This window comes from Triplophysa rosa, unplaced genomic scaffold, assembly GCF_024868665.1.
Source record: "Triplophysa rosa unplaced genomic scaffold, Trosa_1v2 scaffold272_ERROPOS173870+, whole genome shotgun sequence".
NCBI classification, from domain to species: Eukaryota; Metazoa; Chordata; class Actinopteri; order Cypriniformes; family Nemacheilidae; genus Triplophysa; species Triplophysa rosa.
The window spans coordinates 186,159-200,244 of record NW_026634288.1 but is presented as its reverse complement, the minus strand read 5'-3'; the positions used below and the strand labels follow the sequence as shown (position 1 = coordinate 200,244).

At 42.0% G+C, this 14,086-nt stretch overlaps 1 protein-coding gene across 1 annotated transcript; it reads left to right on the top strand.

The window, feature by feature from the left end:
* Nucleotides 1-293: 293 nt before the first annotated feature.
* On the top strand, nt 294-12,644 carry LOC130550268 (mitogen-activated protein kinase kinase kinase 11-like). Its single transcript, XM_057327697.1, has 9 exons — nt 294-493; nt 2,502-2,650; nt 2,736-2,911; nt 4,046-4,289; nt 4,374-4,481; nt 4,577-4,727; nt 5,202-5,308; nt 5,421-5,891; nt 7,750-12,644. The coding sequence occupies exons 1-9, from the start codon at nt 411-413 to the stop codon at nt 8,340-8,342; spliced, it is 2,082 nt and encodes a 693-aa protein (XP_057183680.1). The 5' UTR covers nt 294-410; the 3' UTR covers nt 8,343-12,644.
* Nucleotides 12,645-14,086: the final 1,442 nt, after the last annotated feature.

Below are 14,086 nucleotides of genomic sequence, written 5' to 3'. Positions count from 1 at the left end.
CACACACACACACACACGGACACAAAGCTCTCTGTCTTCTGCTGTCTCTTGCAACAGCTTTGACGTCTCACACACACACTGCAGAGAGACAGACAGCTGAAGTGTTGTCTGTCTGTCTGTGAGAGTGAATGGTGGGTTATGACACAGTGATAGTCACTGATGGGTGAGGCAGTTCTAATTATACAGCACATTTCATACACAAGGGTCATTCAAAGCTTTTAATTCCTTATAATAAAAGCACAAATCATTTCAACTGTGGTTTTTGTTTGTTTCTCGTGTGTGTGTGTGTGTGTGTGTGTGTGTGTGTGTCAGTTCTGTTGGCCGAGCCCATCGAGGAGGACGACATCGGGGGAAAGACTCTGAAGATCACAGATTTCGGGCTGGCGAGAGAGTGGCACAAGACCACAAAGATGAGCACAGCGGGCACGTACGCGTGGATGGCACCTGAGGTCATCAAGTCCTCCACCTTCTCTAAAGGCAGCGACGTGTGGAGGTGAGACGCATGATTCACACACTGTGCCTAGAGATGATCAACATTCTGTTCACCTCATTTCATGCGGACTGATGATGAAACCAGACCATGTGTTACTGGTGGTGATGACGCCACGTACGTTTTCTCTCATGTCATGAGTTTATAGTATAAATCACTTAGTGTAAAGCAACTGGGGGTCCGCCACCCCTAGGGGGTCCACGCTGGAAGTGCAGGAGGCCTGCTAATTAATGTTTGCATTCTCATGTATTTCTGAGCTTGTGAGGCTGTTTAAATCTGCTCAGATTTGTTAAAGCCGCAAAGCGCTACTTTGACCACGCCGCTTCTGCGTTATAAACTGGGACAAAACTATCCCTCGCATTTAAACTATCAATGAAACGCGCACCGCGGTACTGATGGTGCAAGTCAAACAAGTTGCCCCAAAACTGCAGCGGACTCGTTGCACGTTGCTCTCCTCAGTCTGATATGATGCTCTGCAGAAGAAACTCGTGACTACAACAGTCTTTGTGCCATTAACCTGGGTCAGTCATGTCATTCAGTCGAGGTTCAGGACCAGTTGAAGTTTCCATCTCATGGTCAAATGAAGACGCTGCAAATCGCTTAAACTAAAAATAAGACACAGAAAATGATGTATGTGCAACAAAAACATAGTGCTGATGTAGTGTTTTACCATAATCTAGCTGTGACAGTACGGGTTGTTTAAATCGCTCCGTTTTACACATGCAGTATCAGGGGGTCCCTGCTCCTGCATGTCTCGTGATCTAAGGGGTCCTCGCCCCGCTGTAAAGTTGAACAAGACTGTGGTCTCTTGTAGTGTTGTAGAGACATGAAGAACGCCTTTCTGTTTGGAACACTGGACTTTAGTGTGGAGGTCACAGTTTCAGCACTTTTTTCTATCGTAATTATACTTTGGATGTTTGTGTTTGTAGTCATGTCTTGGAGGTTTGTATTGAATAGATTCAGTGCGGTATTGATTGAGATGATCATGATGCTGTTTTCTGTGTTTTATTGCTTCAAACTCTACATCACCATATATTCAAATCAAACAGGGCTCAGGTTTTATTCTTCTGGCCCGGCCGGGCAAGTGATTCAAATTTTTACTGGCCCGCCACAAAAAAGTATTAAATAGATCATATTGTCTAGTGGTTTGTTTGTTTGTTGTAATCTTAATACATAAGATTATTATACCATAAAAACTATTAGCCTAACTCACAGAAATTTCAAATATTGTTAACTAACCAGTAAGTGATCAAATAAGAACAAGTAATCAAAGTATTTTGTAGCAAATATACAAATACTCTGTGTTTTGAATGAAATAGAGATGAAATCTTACTACTGTATATCTGAGTTACAGTATAATTGAATCAGTCAGGAGCTGTTCTGACACTCAATAACGAGTGTTTTTGTCTTCATCCTTTGTTGTGTGATGAACATTAAAAAGATCGTAATTACGCTGCTGCCACTTTAAGAGATGCACGGATCTAATATACCGTAACACGTGCGTTTTGTTTCCAAATTGCTTACGTTCATTTAAGACATAATGCATTACTTCTACTAAGATCATTGCTCATATGGGCATTTTGGCATCATTTTATGTGCAAAGGTAAGTTCAGTAATTTCCGGCCACGCATATATTCCAGACACCCCGTGAGAACAGAATCCAGTTCTCTTTGGTGTCTTTTTGAGAATATTTAAATAGGCAAGGCATAAAAACGTGCACATGATAAACCTTTGTTACGATACAGCACTGGCCCGTCCGGACAACTGGCCTGAGGGTCTCTCGTGCCCCCCCGGGCAGTCCTGTTAAATCATCAGTCAAATCATCTTTAGTTTTGTGTTGTCGAGAGAGTTTGAAGTCATTGTGATTGACACTACTTCACTGTAGGTGTTGTTGGAAAACCCTTTCATGTGTTATTTCTGATCTGATGCATTAATCTGGGTCCCCAGATTTCACCTTTACACAGTAGAATTGATGGAATGATTTGTGTTTTCTCTCTCTCTCGTGTGTCAGTTATGGAGTGTTGTTGTGGGAGCTGTTGACAGGTGAAGCTCCATACAGAGGTATTGACGGTCTGGCTGTGGCTTACGGAGTCGCTGTGAATAAACTGACTCTTCCCATTCCATCCACCTGTCCTGAACCCTTCGCTCAGCTCATGTCCGGTGCGTTCATTCATTCATTCATTCATTGTGTGTCATGTGTAAATGTGCTGCGGTGTGAATGACGTCGAGTGTGTGTGTTTATAAGAGTGTTGGGATCAGGATCCTCACAGGAGACCCAGTTTCAGCTCTATACTGGACCAGCTGAGCGCTCTGGAGCGACAGGTGATGGATGAGATGCCTCCGGAGTCATTTCATTCTCTTCAGGACGACTGGAAGCTGGAGATTCAGGACATGTTTGATGAACTCCGAGCTAAAGAGAAGGTGACACACGAGCTTGTGTTTGCTCTCCGTCTGCATTCACGTTTCACGTCTTATAGTTACAGTGGTGGCCAAAACTGACGGCATATTTGATTTTAATGACACTACACGTTCATTTAAACGAGAAAATACTATACCAAATAACGAAAACACCAAACTGAGTGTAAATCTTATATGATATTATTGTATTGTAATATAAAAAGAGAAACAAAGCTTGTTCAATTCTTCTTATAGCTGAGCTTCATTTCCACTTCACACAACACGCGTACAGAATACTTACGACAGCTTTAATAATAAGGAAAAAACATTTCCAGAGTTCACATCACTGTTGTGCATTCAGCAGATGCTTTTATACATATATATATATATATATACTGTATATGTGTATACAGAGTTACTACAGTAAAACCACGGTAACTTGTTTTGTGACATTTTTTATTATAAAGGCTTGTCCACACCGTACAATGATCACTCGCGCTTATCGGCAACGTTTAACGCCTCGTGACTAAACAAAGGGCGCCAATGTGAGTGTGCACATCGACTCGCAAAACGCCAGCCGTATAAAAACACCGTTAGAAAAACCCCGCCTCAGGCTTGTTTTTTTTGTTTGACGCGCTGCGTTAAAATCTGTCCGACCAATGAGATTGCCGCTTTTGTTCACGTGCCTGGAGCTGCTGAAGTTACAGTTAAATACGACTTGGTGGCGCTCAAGCACAAAACGGTCTTGCCGAGCACACATTGATGCCAACGACGAAGAGGAAGTAAGTAGGTGAAAGATGCATCGAGGCAAGATCAATTCTTATGTGTGACAAGTGAGTGTCAGAAGCATAAAGTTGCGCAGCGCCACCTTGTGCACTGGGGTGTTTCTGTTTTTCATTAAGCACCATCTGTGTCAGGGAGTGAATTTGCACGTTCCCTCGACTCATCGCCAGTGAAAATCGATTGGGTATGAACGCGTCCCGGTGTGAACAGCCTTTAGACTCGAGGATTATCACTAAACAACACATTGTGGCCAGATCAACAACTCGTATGAAAAAGTCCAAAACAGTTTGCGCATTATAAACACTAACTGTGTGTGTGTGTGTGTGTGTGTGTGTGTGTGTGTGTGTGTGTGTGTGTGTGTGTGTGTGTGTGCAGGAGTTGCGTTGTCGTGAGGAGGAGCTGAAGCGAGCCGCTCTGGAGCAGAAGTGTCACGAGGAGTTTCTCCGTCAGCGGGAGCAGCAGTTGGCTCAGTGGGAGCAGGATGTGTTTGAGCGAGAACTTTCACTTCTCATTCTCCATCTGAACCAGAACCACAAACCCAACGTCAAGAAACGCAAAGGAACCTTCAAGAAACACAAACTCAAGGTGAAGAACGGAGAGAAGATCAGCATGCCACAGGGTGAGCGCACACACACATTCAGCAGCCTGTAGTGTTCATGACACATGATGATGATGTAATGTGCTTGAATCGTGTGTTCTGTAGATTTTATTCATAAGATCACAGTTCAGGCGTCGCCGTGTTTGGAGAAGAGACGGAATTCTCCAGATCTGGGCTCGCCGTCCATTGGGCCGCGCTTCCGTGCCATACAGTGTGAGTGTTATTAGATTTGATCCTTCACCTCACTGGATAATAACAGCAGACGTTCACATACACTGACACACACAAACACTCTGTCTGTCTGTCAGTGCCGAGTGACAGTCGCTGGAGTTCAGTTTGGCCTGTGGAGTCTCTTCCACACAAGCAGTCGAATGGTGAGAGGAGGTTTGCAGCTCCACATCTGAGTCCTAAAAGTCCTAAAAGTCCAAAGATTCTCAGACTCAGTACACCAGAAAACAGGTACGCACACACAATAACTACTGTTTCATATTTATTTATTATATTTCTGAAATAATGGACCTTTTTCACAAGCCTGTGATGATGCGTTCAACGGTTAGCAGCATCGTAAATCCTTTTAAAAATCTTTTTTTTAAATGTGTACACGTTTAGAAAACTATACTTTGTGTTATATGACCTTTGCATCAAATTACAGAAAAATAGTTAACGCTAATGCGAGTGTGCTGTGATGTTTTCAGCCTCTCTCTTTATTTATTTTCATTTTGTTGAAACACTATCATTGAGTTTTTCTTGAGCTATTTGAGCAAATGAGAATGCAAAAAATATATTTGTGGTAGTTTCCCATTCACCGCTATAGACGTTTTCCCAACTCTGACGACTTCCGCTGCTGAGAAACCTGGAAACGTGACAAAGGTCCATTACAATGATTGTTTAACTCTGTCATGAGATCAGTGATTTGTGATGTGTGTGTGTCAGTCTGTCCATGAGAGCCAAACTTCTAGACATGGACAGTAATGAAAACCAGGATTCGAAAGCAGATTTTGAGGAATACATACCCATCACACCGGAATCCAACCACAATGGTAAAACGCATGCACACACACACACACACACACACACGCACACACACACACACACACAGCAGAAATCGGTGTGAAGCGGCAGTGAAACAGTCTTCTCATTTGTGTCTGGCAGAAGGCTCCGAGAGCGAGGAAGGAGGTTGGTCCCCCTGCGGCTCGCCCAAACCAGATCACCTCGGACCGTCGTCTCTCACTAAGAGCACACACCGCGCTCTGCTCGGCAGCGCCGCCCTGCTGGCGTCCGTGGCTCTGGGCCACTGTCTGGAGCCTCAGCACCCCCCCACACCGCCCCCGCGGGCCTCCTCCAGAACTCACCTGCCCGCGCTGGATCTAGAACCGGAGGTGGTGGGAGATCTGATCACGTTCAGCACAGACTCTCTGCCGCGAGGATTCCTGGACGCGTTCAAACCGTCTGAGGTGAAACCGTTACCTCTCACCCCACCGCCCCCTAACCCCAGAGAGAGAGACAGATGGACTCGCCGCGCGCCCCACCACAGTCCTGGAGACGGGACGCTGAACGGAGAGACGGCCGGTGAGATGTGGTATCAGGACAGCGAGGGCAGGAGAAGACCTGCGTCTCAGCTGGGTAACATCTTCACATTCACTGTCCTCTGAGATCACGCTCATCAATCGTTCTTGAGAAGGAAAAAAACATCATTAGTACTCAATTCAAACTCAAAGTTTCCCAAAAAACTTAAAACGATTAGTTCCTGTCCTTGATTCTGATTGGTCGATAGCTGTTCTTTATTCACAATAACCATTAACTTAAGAATTCTCATTCTTAATGTGAGGATGTAACAGCTGTCTTCAATCTGGAAAGAGAAGAGGTTTATTAGGTTGACACTATCATGTTGAAATGCTTCCTTGTTAAGCACAATTTAAAAGAATCACATTGATTTAATACTCATCAAGTCTGAAACCATTTTTGAAACATCAGACGGGGTCACACATAGAAATATTACAACCGTTATAATACTCGCTGTAGTCGGAGTCGATGTCCTTGTGGGCAGTGCTCTGACATTTGACACGCTTGCTAGGTATGTTCATATTGACCGTTTAACCGAAGGAAAAAAATTTGACCGATTAACAGTTTAAAAGTTGATTTAAGTTTAAGTTTATTTTTCAAATAATAATACGTTTAAATAACTAATAAATCATAAACGTTTGATGTATGGTGAAAGAAAATTCTGCTATTCATGTGTTAACTCACGGAGCGTACCGACACGTGCGACCAGGTGTAAATGCCCTCCGAAATGCTTTGGAGATTAAAATCCGATCACGCAAACCACTTAATGAAACTGGACAAGAGTAATACATCTGGTTGTTGAGGCCACATTTATCAGCGCTTTACTAGTCAAAACGGAGTGCGTCACTCGCAAGTTAGCCTTGCTCAAGCTCATTGTTTTAAATGTAGACGCGCTCACCATGAGCTGTGATCTGTCTTCACGGCGAAATGAAGCTCAGCCAAACAAAGCTAACAGCAGAGCTACTGCGAGGGAATTTCGGCACTTGAAATCAATTTACCCTTTACTTAAACTCATCTCATGATGCTTAGCATCGGCAGCCTCCCGTGCGCTTTGGAAAGGAGGAGAAAACGGCGCCACCTGTGGTTTGTGAAAATGTGACCATGTGTGAATCCAGGTGCTGTTGTCGATCTATGCCGAATGCTGCTATTAAACGAACGTTCGTATTTTTAACAGGTCACAGACACTCGTCAAGTTTTGAAGTCTGCGTCCTACGGATGTTGCATTCGAAAGCGTATGCGGCCGACAAACTCGCGGCGACCTCCAGAGGACGCCTCCGAAATGAGACGCAGCATGTATTGTTATTTAATGGCAATGTGATCTTAAAATCTTATCAGTTAACGGTTAATGTTCAGATGACGAGTGTCGGTTAGTGAAATGTACCGAAATGAACATCCCTAGCAGTTGCGCTTCGGGCGACCCGAGTTGGAGTCTGGTCTTGAGGTCATTTCCTGACCCCCCCTTCTCCCTTCATCTCTCCCACTGCACTGTATGAATAAAGGCCAAAAATATATCTTAACAAAAATACTCGCTGTAGTGTAATACGTCACATTTGACTTTGAATAGCATACTACGTAACATACTTTGTGTTCCAGATGGAAATATTGCAGGAATGAAAGAAAGGTGTTGTTGATTTGATATTGATTGATTGATTTTATTGATCGTAAACTGATTCTCATTCAGCGTGTGTGGGAGTCACTTAACCAACATATCACTCGCCTTAATATTAAGAAAACATTTGGGAACGTTTTTGAGAATTGTGCTTTTGACAAAGGATTTATAATTTAACTTTACAGAACATTTCGTTTGGTTGTTTTCTTTATGAAAATTGAAAGTGGCACATGGGCAATGAAATGATTGTGTGTCTTTGTTCCTCTCACATGGTCGCTGAAGTGTTTTTGTCCTTTCATCTGTCAACAGTGTTGGATCTTCCTCTGTGTCAAGACACGTTTGAGACTGAAGACAGATCTCTGGTGTATCCAGACCCTCGTCTGTGGAGTCCCCAACCGCATCGTCTGGAGGTGAACGTCGTCCCTCGCCCGCGCCCCTCGCCCCTCCGGCCTCGCATCGACCCGTGGAGTTTCATATCCGCCGGCGGGACGGACAGAGCGGGCCTGAAGAAATTGGCTTCATCCAGTAGCCCCGCAAGCCCTCGACTGGGCTACCATCAACCCTCTCCCACCAACCCCTTCACAAACTGTGACCCGTTCCCTTCTCCAGACTCTGACCCCTTTCATCTAAAGGTGGACCCTTCCATGAACTCTGACCCCGCCTCCACGTTCGACCCGTTCTCCGCCCCCTTCCCGACTTCGCGCTCGGCTCCCTGCTCGACGAACGGAAGCCCAAATCTCTCTGTCAGGGTGAACCCGGCCGAGTGTCCGCTCATGGATCTGGGCTGGGCGGCTGCCAACAACAAGCCTCTAGATGCTGCCAAAGAGAGGATTCGTCCTCGACGGACCCTCGGGCTCAGCCCCTTCAAAACACCCACTCAACACAGAGATGACCGCTTCTAAACCCCTAAAGTGCATTCTGGGAAAAGATTTACAATGTTGTGTTGGAAAGAAAACCATGGCTCCCTCTCGGATTGGACGAGCTTGCGTTCCGTCGTGCCCTTCACATCTGGACATGAGGAGTAAGTTGTGGATTCAGATGGGTGCTCTGGTGTTTTACGCTTCATTTGGGAGGAACTGAAGTCAGCTCGGATGTCATAGAGAAGAAAGTCTGAGGTTATCATTTTCATCTGCCTGAAGCTAGTTTCATTTCAAAACAATATCTAGAAATTCACATGATATTAAACCCGTCTGCAAGTTCTGTGATGCTTTGTGTTTGGTGTCTGGCCAGGAAAAGCAAACTTTAATATTGATTTCAAATCATTAGGGTCTGTGGGCTGTGTTTAATGACTCAATATAATCTTGAGTTCTTTATTCCGTCATGCATCTTTTGCCATCTTTCACATGCATGTACAACATTATATCTGAGGGCATGTAAAGTGGTGTAGCAAGCCAGGGCCTCATTTATAAAATGTTGTGTAGAAACCGTCCTAACTGTGATTTTACCATCATTTCTCAAAGCGCGTTAGTGTGATTCATAGAATGTATGTTAGGGCTGTCATGATTATTAAATAATCGTCTCATCGCGATTGTTTGACCTCATCGCGATGGTTTCAGATCATCGCAATTATTGCACATCTCTATAGAAGACACTAGGGGGAGCTGTAGTGCATCTGCATATTTTAGTGTATATATTGTAACTAAAGCATGGTAATACTTGTTAAATGTACCACCACAACACAATCACTTAAAAAAACTAAAGCATATACCATAAAAATAACCTGCAGTACAATTTAATATTATTTCAGTGTGAAAACCAGTCTACCAAAATCTCATTAACATAGAAGTAAAATTTTATTGTAGTCTTGCAAGTGAGAAAAAACAGACTAGAAGCTTTTCTATGACTGATAGTATTTTAATGGTGGCTTCAATTCACTCCTGATCAATTTACTTCATTTACAAGTATTTGGCGGTTGTATTATTGACAGGTAAAAGCCTAAACCTTAAATATATGATAAACCAATATTTTCCGATGTATTTCCAAGAAAAAAAACATAGTCTTTATATTCAGAACAATATGGTCGTTTCAAAGCTGAATCAAAAATGAATGAGAATTAAATGTCAAAGCTCAAAAACAGACAATTAATCGTCATAATCGCAATGATTTATTAGACAATTAATCGTCAGCCAAAGTTCATAATCGTGACAGTCCTACGTACGTACGCACAGAAAACTCTTCACATCAGATGTGAAGATATCTATACATCTCAAATGATGGTGAAAACCGTTTCAGATCCCCACCTTTAATGATGTCTAATAATGTCATTGATATATGAAAGAGCACCTGTCAACGTCCAAATCCTCCACGAGCCGCGAGAATGACTTATTTTCCAAAACCCCGCAGCAGTCGGACAAGCAAAAGTGTGTTCGTCTGCTCAGACCCTGACGTGGCGCTAAGCACTTTTTTTACGATCAAATCTGTGCGTATGCATGTTTTATAAATGAGGCCCCAGGTCCGGGCCCATATGCTTTTAAATGACCCCCTCCGTCTGTTCGAGACCATTTGATTGGCCACCTCATGACGTTGACGCGCGCTGTTGGTGGATCAGAGATCTGAGGTCAGTCATCAAGGCGTTTTCTACAGCATTGTTGAACCAACGAATACAACTCCGATGCGTGCCCCCAGTCTCACCTGCACACCCTGACGCTACGCCGCTGGTCATGAACCTCACGGTTAATAATTCTGTCATTATTGTGAACATCGTGGAAATGTAAAAATGAGCAGAAAATATCTAGAAGGTGATGTGAAATCCATTGAGATGTGTTGTTCACTACTGACTGTCTCGGCGTGTACTGTACTGAGATTTACTCTCAGAAAACAACATTTGAACCATGACCTTCAGTTGATATATATATATATATATATTGGATTTATTAAACACACTTGTAAACACATTTATTAAACACACATTTGTTCGCTTTCGTGTCATGTCAAACCTGATTGACTTTCTTTCTTCAGCCGAACACAAAAGAAGATATTTGATAAGAAAACAAAACCACTGAGACGTTTCTCAAAATATCTTCTTTGGAGTGTCACTAAAGAAAGACGTATAACCGCACGATAGAGAATAAATGTGGACAATTAAGTTATGACACATGAATGGAAACATCGTCTCTCTTTATGCCGCTGTGTGTCTGCCCGTTTCCTTTACTTTCTACATCATCAGGTCTTTTGAAAGAGAGTGATGGGACACTCATGGTCAATGACCAAAGAACAGGAATCTGGTTCAGACCGTGTTGAGGATGCTTCCGTCAGGACAAATTCACACGGCATCAATCCAGAAAGAATCGGCTTTCAAAATACTTCATGACAATCATAACTCTGAAGGTTTGGAGGTCCGATCTGATGTGAGGTCACGTGGGTGTGAGGAAACGTCTGAACGCCTTTGACTTCAGCATCAAATGAAATGAGAACCATTTGAAAAGCTATTGATATTTATTCGTGCTCTTACACACTGGATTCAAGACATTCAGAGACATGCGTCATGTTAAAAGACGGAGGAAAGATCACTTTTCTGTTTTGCATTTCTCTGGAGTCTGTTGTAAATTTAAAGGTGCTGCAAAAAGACAGTTTCGTGTTTTTGCCATTTATTAAAGGAGCTGTATGTAATCATTTTACTGTATTAAATCAAAACAATACCTTAATATGTTCCTAGACATGTAGGAAACATGCTAAGTTCATATATTGGTTTGTCCAAAAAACAACGCTATAGCCACTTAGTCCCTCTGAAATGTGCGTTGCGTGCCGGAATGTGTGTTTTTGTTTTGGTCCGTGTGACCCCGCCCTCTGCAGATTCACCCACTTGTGTGTTTTCACAGCTCGGTTGCCAGTTGGCCACAATACGCCCTTTTCACATGACGTCACGCATCTTCCGTTCTGCCGCGAAGCAGTGTATCATTACTTCCGCTAGCACTCCAGTTCATACGGTGGCGGTAATGCACCTATAAGCTGATTTGCCAACCGCCAGTAAAACTCAAGAAGAAGAAGTTACTTCCGCTAGCGCCTCAGAATGGAGTTTACCAAGTGGCTTGCACATCTGCCACAAATACGTCTAGATGATGTACAACGTCTTGCAGACAAATTTTCGCTAACAACAAGATCAAAGCTAGAGAAAGGACACCAATTCTCCGTTGAACAGTACCTGTGTTTTCTTTTCTTTTTGTGTTAGCGAAGGTGCTAGGATAAGTACTTGAATACGTGTTCTGTCAGTTTTTTTCTCTCACTGTTGTTAAATTCCAGCGCGACGGCAAAACGGAAGTTCTTCTTCTTGTTTGTTGCTAGAAGGATGTTATGATACACTGCTTTGCAAAAAGGTGGAAGTTAAGTGACGTCATTGTGAAAAGGGCGTATCACAGCATATTGCAGCAAACAAACGATCTGGCTCAGAGCAGATTCCACCCTTTCCGGTACTATTACGTTGCAAACTTCGATAGAAGTACTACATTATTTTACAACTTACGAGGAGTAATATGCAATTTTATTAGGGTTATTTAATATGGCTCTTAAATGCGACCTCCGGAGGACACAACCTCTGAAACGAGCTGCTGATTGAGTTATATTTGCAAACAACAAAACCACTGCAAGCGTATAAATGATCAGATAAACTTTCAGTGTAAGAGTTGATGCTGTCCACTACACTCCTGTGAGCGTCCAGTCTGACGTGGGCGGAGAAAACCCCTGACAATATTTAGAATTCGGACTGCGATACCAAGCTCAACCGCCAGGTGTCAATGTTACATACGGCTCCTTTAAGTACAAAATATAAATATATAATACAGAGACTCATATACAGCAGAATGACTTGTTCTGATGTGCTTTCTGCTTTAGACATTTTCTCGAGTCAACAGAAGAAAAACACTCCAGACGTGTCTCAGACACCGTTCTGTTCACTACTGCCAGAGCACTCGTCTCTTTTGACATTATTATTATTATCTTCATGTGCTTGATTTGTCATTGTAGACTTATATTTAGTTCCACCGAAGCCCTTATAACAACTCTTGTGTTCTTTTACTGTTATATTAAGTCATGCTCTTTTATTTTGCTTTGCCTTGTTTTGTTTTTTCTTTCAGTGGGCTGGGCCTAATCACGTCATTCCTTTGTGTCTTAGGTGTGTATATGTTTGTCTTAATGACAAACGTGGCTAATTGTAATGGGGTTTAACCTGTGGAAAAGAGAATAAAAAAGAGCAAAACCAAACAAACGTCGGTCTGTCTCTAGAAGTTTCATTTTGATCCATGTGAATATGTCAGAATTCTTCGAATGTCCAGCGTATTTTATTTTTGAAGAAATTATGCTTTGCTTAAAGAAAATATATCTGACTATTTACTGGCAAAGACATTCAATCACGTAGGAGTAGAAGTGTGTGTGATTTCATTAAAGCGGAGGTAACACACACAGTTTCTGCCTCAGAATCTCATATTAACCTCGAGTGCCTGTACAACAGTATCGCATACGTCGTATCTTGGAAGAGTGTTTAGTTTGATCACATTTATAAAAGAGGGATACAGGTGTACCATTATTTCCGAAAACAGTCCACCTCCTGAACGCGTGAGGGGGCGGAACTACAGCACTAGCACACAACACATCATCGCATTAATCCCTTCGTTTTAGTATTAATTTTGTCAGCTATTTTTTATTTTAGTTTTAGTCCCACAACGAATACACTTTTTAGTTTTTATCTTATTTAGTCATCCTTGTCCTGTTTTGGTTTAGTCCAGTTTAATCGAGTAAATGTCTATGCATTTTCGTCTCGTTGTAGTCAATACAAACTTAGTCACATTTTCGTCATGCTGTATAATGGTTAAAATGATAACAATTGGTATTTTGCAAAAAATTATAATCAGTGATTGTTGTCGTTTGAGATTTTTTTTATATTTCATTATAACTCTTATACCAATAAGCACAAATCAATAGAATGTCAAATCATGTGCATAGTTTATTCAACTTCATATAAGAGTATTTCCACAGAGGTTTGATAAGTGCATCTAGGCCTATTCATAGACATCCAACCTCTCCCGCAAATTACTAGCTCAGGGGTATTCAACAAAAATGTAAAGAGGTCCAGTTAGAGAAAGTGTGTTAACCCAAAGGTCCGGAAAATCATAATGTCTAAATAGTTAGTGTGATATATATTTAACTAGCCTAGTAGTTGTATCAACATCTGCATGTAAGCAATACCTGACTGTCATGTCAAATGAATTTAGTACAATTCAAAAACTTTTTGACAATTTTTACTTTATTGTCATGTAACATAGAACTGAACATATATGTATGACTGTAGATATGTATAATGTTCTCTCATTAACTTAATAAAAGCAGGGCTGCATTTTAAAATAAATAAAATGTGAAAATCGTGTATATTCAAATAAAGTGCTTAGCATCAGAAAAATAAAATAAAGGGAGGAAAAGCTTGAATTTGCCCTTTTCTGTTTTACATCGTGATTGAACAGTCTAATTTTACATAATTTTACATATAATAAATCTCAATACATCTTAACAACTGAACAGTTTTAGAGTATCACTTTTCTTCCCCTCTTATTTCCCATCCCCCTACTTTTATGCTCAGTGAGAAAATTGAGCTCTAGCTTGACCTGCCAGGATTTTAAACCTGGGCTTGAATGGAGTCAGGGCCATTCTCATACACATG